The sequence below is a fragment of the Tuber melanosporum genome (genome assembly GCF_000151645.1).
Source record: "Tuber melanosporum whole genome shotgun sequence assembly, scaffold_208, strain Mel28".
Lineage (NCBI taxonomy): Eukaryota > Fungi > Ascomycota > Pezizomycetes > Pezizales > Tuberaceae > Tuber > Tuber melanosporum.
The window spans coordinates 46661-57698 of record NW_003298873.1 but is presented as its reverse complement, the minus strand read 5'-3'; the positions used below and the strand labels follow the sequence as shown (position 1 = coordinate 57698).

The window sequence follows — 11038 nt, the reverse complement described above, 5'->3', positions numbered from 1 at the left end:
AGAAAAAAGAAATACCACCCCGGCGGGATGAGGCCAATCCCGACCGGCCCGGCAATGACAGTCGGGACCTCTCGCGCTCGCTTCTTGGTTTGGAAGTGAGGAAACGGTGATAATACTGCTCGGGCGGGAAGATGTCAATTCCGGCGGGCCAGACACTCTTGTCCGACCACCGCTCACGTATCCCGCCAGACATGCACACGGGGGAGTACTGAAAACCTTTGTTGAGGAGGAAGAGGTCAACCCTGAAAGGTCAGATGATTGCGGCCAAATACCACTCTCGCTCGCTACTTCTGATGAACCTGAGGAGGTGGTGAAAGTACAACATCGGAGGCAAGACATCAGCCCCGGCAAACCAGACAATTACAGCCAAACCCATCTACCCGGAGAAGCGGAGTACGTGCGAGGTGACTATTCTCACAAACCCGACTAGCATTCCAGGGTCGGGTATTGGTACAAACATTTTTTTCACTGGGGTGATGCCGGTGCTGTACGCGCAGGCCTTGAGTTCGTTGACCGAGCAGCAGAAGTGGTTGGGCAGTGATTGAGTGCTCGGCCGGGATGGGAGGAAGCACGGTGTTTAGAATGTGCTTGATGTGGGGGGTAAGGACACTCGGGTACTTGGTTGGCAGAGTATTGTTGAAGTGGGGGAGGAGAGGAGGAAGAGTGAGCTTTCGGAGAGAACAGTGAAGCCGCCACCTGGCCTGGGTGGGAGGGAACTGCCGGCGGTGAGGGAGAGGAGTAGATTGCGGGCAGTCGTCTTCAAGGGTCATGGGCCGTTGGAAACCATCGATGCTGCTCACCATATTCATAGTATCCATTAACCGTCTGTCTATCCGCCTGTCGTTCGTGATCCGTCTCTGTCCATTGCGGTCCGTCTCCGCTGTTCTCGGTTCGTATCCGATAGTGGCTTATCTTTATCGTCCGCAGTTTGCCTTCCGTCGGTCGCTCGCTGTTTATCTGGTCGATCACCCCCTTGTCCATTCACGTTTCATTTCCGTCCTTCGCTGCTCTTCTCCGTCCTTCGCAGTTCGCTTGTTCGTTCGTGGTTCGCTTGTTATCGTTCGCGAGAGATAAGGGGAGTGGGAGGCTGCGCAGCTGTGGGAGTGAGTCTTTGTGGTGTTTTTCCTTTGTTAGCATGGGAATACACGGAGGAAAGGAAGATTTGCGTCAGGAGAACGGGTATGTGTGGTGATCGGTGGAAGGATAGGAGGGTACTTTGTTGCAGCTGATTTATACTCCTGTGTTCGCAGTTTAGTTAGTTAGTTGAGTAGTGAGCATCATGTTATCGTGTTGCGTATCGAATGAGAGTTACCTTCCCCGCTTTTAGTCTTGCCGAGTTTTTTGCGTGCTTTAGTCATCGCCATTGCGATCATATACTATCACTCGCTTGTTATAGGTCATTGTGGTTTAATATGGACGATACTCTGTTTATTACTCGAGTGCCGGCTATCTATTCAAAAACCTATACTACACGCTAGGCTCCCTGATGGAGATGGATAAGGCTGTGAGAAAACTCTGTGATCCGATCATTGCTACAAACAGAATCCTCTTGATAGGGAGGTTGTTTTTCAGCCGCCAAGCCATTGAACAACTGTGGTCGCACCTAGATCCGAACGGCTGCGTCCTTTTGATCATCGAAATAGGCCTGCCGATTGGCTTTGAGGCTGTCGCCTAAGCTGCTCCACCATCCTAGATGACTACATCAAGGACGTTGGCAAAGCTTTCCAACCCCCTAACCAAGAAAGCCCGCGGCACCGCCAATCACCCTATCGAAAAGGAGCCTGGCACTACAATCGCCCCGCGTACTGTAGGAACCGAGAACAATGCCCTAGTTCCCCTCTGGTCCTACAGACGACACTAACCGCAAAGACTACTGCCGCTTCTCGCGTTGCTATGAGCAGTGAGCGGCAAGTGCTGTCGAAAGTGGGGCCGGCTGGAGATGGTGGCTTTGGTAATCAACAGCTAGGGATTGGAATATTGTGGTTGGGTTCTCTCTCTCCTCCGTGGTATTCCATAATAATATTATTATTAAATTTCACGGGTTTTCCATAATATTATATTCCGGTCTTCGGCCGACACAAGCCCGCTATCGTCAACCCGGCCAAAGCAAACGCAATATCTTTGCGATGCGTGGCTTAGAATAGAGATGTTTGTCGAGTGATGTTTTGTGATCTTGATGAGTATAGTTATCAACGCAAGGGGTGACACTGGTAACGGATACTGCGCCGTCCCATAGGACATCCGAACCCATTGCTGAATGAATCCGATGAGTGAAGGGCTATCCGTCAGCTTCTGAACGCTTTCCTCAGCCTCAAATGTTATTCTAGGCAGTAGGAATGGTCCACTGTAATTTTTGTCAACATGCTCTAGGGCCTCAAATACCGGGGTTCGGATCTTGTCTATACTTTCTTTTGGGCGCTAACTTATGCGATTGCCTTTCCGCTCTGGAAGAACGTGCCGCGTTTCTGGGGGGAGGAAGGGGAGGTGTGCAGCTCGACCCCCACGAATAGTGGCTAAGTTGGGTTTAGTGGGTGAGAAGTCATCGTTTTTCATTCGCAATGTGGTGTAGAACCAAGTACACCACGAAACCACACCCCCAGATATTATATTTGGCTCCTATCATTACATCACTTGTTCCCCGATATAAAGGTTTTTCCGAGAAGGGCCCTAGCTTTATATCCCGGTGTTGCAACGCTGGCTACAGTACTTATGGTCGCGTATCGTAATTATGACACCCGTGGATATGGCCAGGTAAGCGTCCGTAGGTAACCAGGGTGAATTTCAAGCTTGCGTTGGATCCGGAGAGAACGAAAAAATAACAGAACCTAGGAACAGGAGTTCAATCCCCACGAATTCACTGTATAAAAGGCAAGTGAGTAGGGACGCTAAAGACGGGAGAAATCGAACCCGATAAAATTCAATTTATAAAAATGACCAGAACACCAACGAAACACAACAGAGGGTGCCGAAACAGGGAAAGGGCTGTAATTGAGTAGAAATCTAGTTCCCCCCCACTACTTGACCACCACCCCACCAGACGAAAATTCCCCTCTCCTCCACTGTCAACTCATTAAAGCATTATCACTTTCTCCCCTGTGAAATACCCTCACTCGTAGCATCATCTTGCTTTACCCTCATATTCTTTACACTCAAGGAGTGACCAGTAGGCAGTGCAGGTTTCGTTTGTGGGTCCCTCAGCTAAGTAGTTCACCCTAGGGTCCGAACGTTTGTATGCCTCTATGAACACAGAAAACTTCGGTAAAACTCACCTGTTCCGACTTCATCACGGTGGGCTTCGACTCCGGCTTGGATGTTGAGTATCTCAATTGTTTTGTCGTGGGCTGTAGAAGTTAGCTTGAATGCAGGCGCTTAGGTTGAGATCAGATACCGTAAGTACTCAAATAGAAGAGAAATGTGCCAGGACGTTGGAATTCCCATTCTCAGCTTAGCGAGGGGAAAACACCGCAAATTCGGCCCAGAGTCGAGCTGAACAAAAGTAATATGCACAGCACCTTACTAGGAGAGGCAAATACAACGTCCTAGAACATTTCTCTTTTATTTGAGTACTTACGGTAGTGAAAACTACTCACTGATATGCTTAGCATCAGATGGGTGTAGTCCATAGAGTGCCTCAAATACATAAGTATCTCGCCGTCCCTCGATGCCGCCATACAGCAAGGCGTCAATGGCAGCATCACCAGAATGCGCTGTGACATTGCCCAGTTCAATAATTTGCTTCTCCCATGGTGTGAGGGTCTCTTTCAATTTATCGCGTTTATAGACAGTCAGCAATCTATTCCGAACCCTTTTATAATCGGGCCCAGCAAGCCACAATATCGAAAAGTAATCGGTGAGTTCAGCGTTGCTCCGGGTGAGTGCAGTGACCTGGGTCTCAAGCATATGAAGACGCTGTGGTACACCAACGAGACCAAGACCCGCGGGATTTCCAACATAGAGCTCTCCCATCACCTCCCGAACTTCCATTTCCTGCTCTTGAACGCATCAGGGGCGCTTCTCTTCATGACGTCCTCGTCACTGATCATCGCTTTGGTACCGTGCAGTAGTAGAGGAGCAAAAACCATTGATGTATGATACTCTACTTGGAGATTCAGAAAGTATTCGGATGACCTGGCGCCAAGGTTCCGCTCTTTTGGTGAAATATGGACAACCTGGCACCAAGCCATCCGAATACTGTACTTTATGAATTACCGTGATAAATTTCGTAGCCTATTCGAGCCTCCTCCACCGCAGATGCACGGTTCCCGCAAACAATGTGTAGTGCGCGTTGCTCCGATATTATACATTTTTTGAATCTCTATTTACAGTCAATCATCTGCTGGACTACTTGTACAAAGGAAGCAGGCGTAGTCGCAAATAATGGCTCAGATATTGGGCTCGAAAACCCATCTTCTACTTATACTATGGTCGCCTAAAACCCACGAACAAAAGCGCAGAAATTGAAATTGAATCCTTGAGGCTGATGCCTGGGTATCAACCTATGAGTTGAAGAGAGCTCCTCATAGGAGAAACCGCACAGAGAATGCAACCAACGCCCTGGTTCTCATGTACAAGTAGCATGTATGCGGTGGGGTTTTTTCGGGATATAGCCTAAGCAAAAAGATATTTGGCGTGATAAATAGAATAGTTGCTAGTCACATTGTGTGGCCACCGGTCCAATTAATTAGTTGTAAGAATGAAACTCTTACTTGGTATTGCATTCGAGTCCGTATCCGGTTAAGTAAAACAAGAAGGAATTTACAATGGGAAGTATTGGGTGAGTAATACAGTATCTCAAATCTCCATTACCTGTGTATAAGCCCTGCCCCCCGATACCTCTAAACTCTCAATACGCCATGAGCCAGGTTACTCCAACACTATAAGTGTAGAAACCACTATTGGGTCAGGTGCGCTAACTTTGGTTTCTACACTTCTGTACATATAGAGTACTGTATTTACTAGCTCTAGAATAATGTATTTTGGTAGATTGTACAAACTCTATTTACTCACAAGAGGGGGGCGAGGGCCTATTTCCACCACCACTTCATGCTCGCTTATCGCTTTTCTTCTCGGACTTATTCCCCCCAGGTTTATATCCCCTAGCTTGACCCACTTTACCTTTCTTCTCTTCGACAACCGGCTCCTCCTCCACCTCCTCCTCTCCCTCGATTTTCTCCTCATCGGCCTCCTCATACAACTCCGTCAACGCAGGTATGAACGCTCCGAATCTTTTCACATCTCCAAGCCTAACCCTGCAAAGATCAAACGCGATAAGCACCTCCGGCCCGTTATCCACAGCACTCAAAATTGGCAACCTCGGGTACCGCTGACTGAAATGGGTGAGAATGAAGTTCTTTGCACCCATCTCCTTTCCGGCATTAATAGCTTCGCTAGTGGTAGAGTGTTTCTTGGTAATTGCTTCTGGAAGAAGTTCGTCATCGAATGTTACTTCATGAAGAACTGTCGAGTTCTGGCCACTTTCAACGAAGCCTTTGGTAGGACGAGTATCCCTCGAGTAGGCGATTTTAAACCCATTGCTCCAGGTCCAGGAAGTAGTGAAAGAGCTCAGACAGTGAACTGCCCGAGAGGTTTGAATTGAGGCTAGGGACAGGGAATCAAGTACTTCAGGAAGATGGGCGGTGAGATGATTTGGCTTATTCAAGTTCTTCCGAAGGAGGTCTTCGCAACTAATGAATCAGATTTTAGAGAATCCAAACTCCTCTACATCGGCATATTCTCGTAGCCAGACGAGGAATTTCCAGGATGCCACAACGTTCATTAGCTGATTCGCCTCAGAGTTGGCCAGTGGGTAAACCTCATTGAACCATGCTTTTAAGACTGCTGCAAAGCCAAGGTAATGGTCAGCATGGAGGTGGGAAATATAGAGTCCTTTTAGATCTCCTAGCGCTGCCTTGAGCCCTGTAGGGTCTTATAGACTGCGAAGTTGCCCTAAGGTATTTTCGCCTGCGTCCAACAGAATGCTTCCGGCGCTATGAAGCTTAATGAGAGTCGCAGAAACGTTGCGATATTTGCTTGGGAGCGCTGAGCCAGTGCCCAAAGTAATAACCTCTACATCTTTCCATGGGGAATCATCTCCGGGATTCTGGATATTGCTTTCGCGAGTTATCCTCGCTAACTCGACGTATGTGGGCTCTGCTTCCTGCAATATAGCTTCCCTGCTGAAATGAGGCTTGACGGCCTTGGTGTCAAATTCCCACCTTGGTTCAATTCTGAAGATCATTCCAGGTTTCGCGGGTTCCATGAACTCGTCTACCTGGGAGGGTACTCTGATACTGGAATACGGTAGGGGAGAGAATTTCTCATCCAGCAAGTTCAACTTTGTCGATGGCTTTGCGCCCCCCTTGAAGGTTATTGCATTAGGGCAAACTTCTGGAGCACTAATAACGTGTTTAGAATGACCCATTCGCTTCATGAAGGACCGGAGCCTCTCATTTGCAGAAACTCCACTTCCGAGAATCCAGAAGAAACACCCAATCTCAGTTCTAACTTCTCAGTATCTTTCCACTCCTCTTTTTCAAGAAAGTCTTTGATGTAGCCCGTGTCTGGCAAGTCACAAACGGCGACACCGGTTCCGGGTCTCACAGGCTCCATCATATCAGCAGGTTGTACGACATTTCCATTTTGGAGTTGTGATTGCTTCGCCTGCTGTTAATCGACTGAAGTCTGGTCCAGGAATGACACCTAATTCCCTAGCCTTAACAGGAGGGAATTTGCCGCGCTGAGGATGTAGTGTTGCGATGTAGGATAGAGAGATACGTGTGGGACGTGACCGTGGAAGTGAGTGAACGGTTGACGCTGGCTAAGGTGCCCTGGTCTTCCCTGGTGGTGGGAGGGTCGTTGAGAGGTTCGGGTCTCGTTCTGGAATCAGCTTTGACCGTTTTGATGGGCTAGTGCTCCTGCTCCTGCTCATGTCAGGGCTTGATGATGATGTGGGCAACGATTCGACAGGAGTATCAGTGGAAGGCCCAGTAGCGTCAAGTGGATCTCCTTCTTCAGCCATTGTGTCCATACTCCAGTCAGAACAAAACATTTGCTCTACCACACTTCCGAGAATAGTTTCTCGCTGTTTCTCAAGGTTAGCAAAATCATCGAACGAGCGCTTCCTGGTAGCCCTAACATCAACCTTCCCCACTACTGATGGGCTCCCTGCCTCAATCTCCTCCGTCGAACTCCTGAGGTCTTCCCCCGGGTAAATATGCAAAGCATGAACAATCAAATTTTCATCCCTGAAATATGGCGCCCCGATAGCTTGCTTCTTCTTACCCTCAGCGCTCTCAACCACCGGAATCTCACGCAGCCTCAGGTTCATCGCTCTCCTAAACACAAACGGCCAGGTGGTAGCAAGTGTATGTAGTAGCTTCTCCCCACCATGAACCGTAACTCCTTTTCGCTCCAAGGGTTTTCTCTTCTTTGTTCCTCCCTGGGGATTGCCTAGACAATCGGAAATTTTTGCGGCATCCTGATCTGCCATAGTCAATATAAGGCCAACCAATCCACCCGTATTCTGCCATTCCGTACGACGAGAAAGAAAAATGTCGGATATCTTCGTAAGCCTTATGGTCCGTTCAACCAACGCCCGCTGGGCTCCTTCTCCGATATGACCGAAAAGGTAGCGTTTGCCATCAAAGTGGAGTATGCATGTTCCGGGAGATCGGAGGTGGGCATGGTTACAACCGTGCATTGGAACTTCATTTGTAAGAACGCAGAGCGGGAGAAGAGACGGTGGAGAAGGGAACATTGTAGAGGGATTGGAGTCCTCCGGGAGAGAATAGAATGGAGGAGAGCCAATGCTGAAGATGTTCTCAGGACCCAAGCGTACCGGTAGTGGACAGGGTCATGAAATAGTTTTTATAGTTGGTGGTTGGGTACCGGTACTAGTATACTAGGGCAGTGTTGGACAGTGGAGGAGTGTTCCCAAATTCTTCAAGCCCGGCTTGATTGAATGACCTATTGCCAAGGAATAACAATATGTGGCTAAGCTACTCCAAAGTTTTTTGAATAAGAGCGAGGAGTTGCTCTGGAGCGAGACGAAATCCCCCCACCACCAACCACCACACTTTAACCACCACAAATTCGACTGCACCTCAGCCATCACAAGTCATTCGACCTCACTTCAACCACCAACATTCACTTTATCAATTCTCTAATCCACCATGAGTTCCGGATTTTCTAGTATTACCACCAATTTTCCCTCTAATGATAGATGTTTGTTAACACTTTTCGTTATAGAGTTTGCCAATCTTTACGCACCGGGCCTCCTGGCAGCAATCATCCCTTCAGCGACTGTTGTCTGGGCAACCAAACACGGAAATGCTGGTCTCAAAAAAGAGCTGATGGGCGAGATACATGGCATCCGTCAACATATCGAGGGGGTCCGTCAAAATCTCGAGGGGACCATCATCGTTAGTGGCCGTAACGTCATGAGTGCCATTGACGGAAATAAGGAACCTATGCGTGAATGGCTTGCGAACCTCGGGAAGTGTAGGCAGTCCAGGGGTTGTTAAGGGGGCATGAAAGTATGAGAGCTACTCCCTATCCTTAATAGAGTGCGCAACTAATTTGTGAAAGTTTCAATTAAGGCTTGCACAATGAGGATGCAATGATTGAGAAAAACGTTTTTTTTTTATAGAGGAAAGCACCAAACCCATAGAGGTTTAATACGATTTCTTTTTTTTCCCCGACCTCCTTTTATGCTAATTTTTTACCCTTTTTTATTTTTTTATTTTTGATTGGGTTTGCTTGTTTGCTACTCACGATAGACTAGCCTCATAGCCCACGTCCTAGAATCAACCATAACCATCGCCCAAGCCACAGAAGGACTCGCATACGTTAAGAAATGGGTCCCGGACAGAGGCGTCGCCTTCCTTGCCCGGAATTCAGTGCATCATGACCCTGTTTTCCTGGCACGCTATTACCCCTCTGTAGATCACCTACATCACAGGATTATAGATGTTTCGACGGTGAAGGAGGCGGTGAGGATATGGTGCTCTGATGAGGTGTATGCGGGGGCACCGGCGAAGGAGTTGCTGCATGAGGCGAGAATGGATATTCTGGAAGGTATCGAGGGGTTGGTGTGTTATAAGGGGGTGGTTTTCGATGAGAAGTAGGGGAGGGTGGGATGGGGTTTGTTGTGGGATTGAGGGATATGCTGGGCGATCTGGGGGCTGTTGTCGCAGATCAAATGTTTACTTGCTTGTAGTTACCAACTGTGCTTGAACCTTTTCTTCGGTATTCAAATGTCGCAGCTTTGGCTTTTCGTTCCAAGGCATGTTTGATTGCTGATACTATTTAAAGTTAAGGTAGTTGGGTGCGTTTTTATGTGCGGGGTTTGCTAAGCTATTTGTCCTACAATAATAAAATATCATGCTCAATATCCCCTACAATCTTGGGGTCTTTTTCTCTATCCATTTGTTAGCTTAGTAGGAGTGTGTAAAACAGCTATGAGTCTCGTTCAGGGCTTGGAGCGTACGGACTGTACAGTACTTGTAGAATGATGCTGTGAGTCTGTGACTCCTCAAGACTTGAAAAAAATGTGTCGTGAGTCTCAAGGGCGAGGGAAGGGAACTATCATAGAAACTATATGAACCAGTCCCAAACGAAGACCTCGGAAAACGCTGCAGTACCCCAGAACGCCGAATTATCGAGATATTTTCTCCCGCCTTCTTCAGCTCTTTGTTCCCTCTGGACATTCTCGACGATCGACATTGAATCAGCAACGAGATTGTCGATGTATGCATTCTGGGTAGCAAGGTTTGTCGCTGGCTGGGTTTGCAGGGCGGATATCTCAACGAGAGATTTCCGGGCCGACCTGAGAGGAGGTGATCAACTTTATGTGGGACAAAGAAAGGGTGTCAACAAGTTCTTACCTGACTCGATCCAGAGTATCTTCATAATGCTTCACCAAGCCTCTATTCTCTTGCTCAAAAAAGTTGAAGCTGTTCTTCAGTAAGGAGACTTTATATTCTTCCGCTCCTCAGCTTCTAATAAGACACTCCTCCCGCCGGAGGGGTGGACACAGGAGGGCTGGATACAGGCCGGCCCGTATGATTCGGCGGTAGAAAACCGGACGGAGCTTTGTACAGTACAGGATACTCTTCCCTTTTTTCGATCTGTTGCTGAAGCCGAATTTCCTGCTGTCCTCTCTGCAACCCACTGGCCTTTGCTAATCGTGATTTTAGTAGCCATAGTACCCCTTCTCTGTGAACGCTCAGTGTCCTAAGTTTGTCTTCCTCCCTTCCCTTTCCCCTCTCTCGTCATGAAAGATACTGCAGAACCCTGAAGAATAGCGCTTCTGGAGCAGCGCTTCTTCCGTTTGTACTCTGACTTTCTCGGAGCTTTCTAGCCGAGAAATGATGGTCGAAAGTCCCTGAATAATGCCCTTAGCCTCGGCATCGATGGCGTCGCACTGCGCATCTGTTAGTGATGACCGATTGCTATAGGCCAGTAACGAGGCGGTTACTCTGGGAAGATTCGGCCAGCCAGAGGTTGTAGAGAAATATGCTTGTCGAATGGAACGAGGGTAATTCGTCAAGGATGATATGTGCGATTCCTGGAATGTCCGTGTTAGCTATCGAGACTTTGTGCTACGTCAGAGGAGAGTGTGCCCACGATTCTAAACGCCTCCTTGAGAAACTCATCTCTGGGCCGAGGAGGATTCCGGCCCGGGGAGATCACAGCAACTGCTATGAAAGAGAGAGGTCTTAAGGGCCATAAGGATCACGGGAAGAGTTTGCCCGTGGTTGAAAAGGGTCCTACCGGTACTAGTACATGCAATGCAATACTCCTCACCCACCTTGCTCTCCTTCCACGGTCCGCTCTCTTAAGTCCACTTGCATCCATCACTCCCTTTCACGCTATCCGCTTCAGGACAACGCCCACCAGGCCAGCCGATAAGGTTGAGATCCTAGAACCTAGCACACATTTCCCCCCTTGGAATCATCTCATGGACCTGCACCACCACCACCCTCCTCCGGCTGGACTGAATATTTCCTGCTTCTTTACCTCTACTCATCTCCCACCT

General features: G+C 48.3%; 1 protein-coding gene across 1 annotated transcript; it reads right to left on the bottom strand.

Moving 5' to 3' along the window:
- Positions 1-5041: 5041 nt before the first annotated feature.
- Positions 5042-7710, bottom strand: GSTUM_00000622001 (uncharacterized protein; the record flags this gene model as incomplete). Its single annotated transcript, XM_002837905.1, has 3 exons — positions 5042-5684; positions 5715-5838; positions 7593-7710. The coding sequence occupies 3 exons, from the start codon at positions 7708-7710 to the stop codon at positions 5042-5044; spliced, it is 885 nt and encodes a 294-aa protein (XP_002837951.1).
- Positions 7711-11038: the final 3328 nt, after the last annotated feature.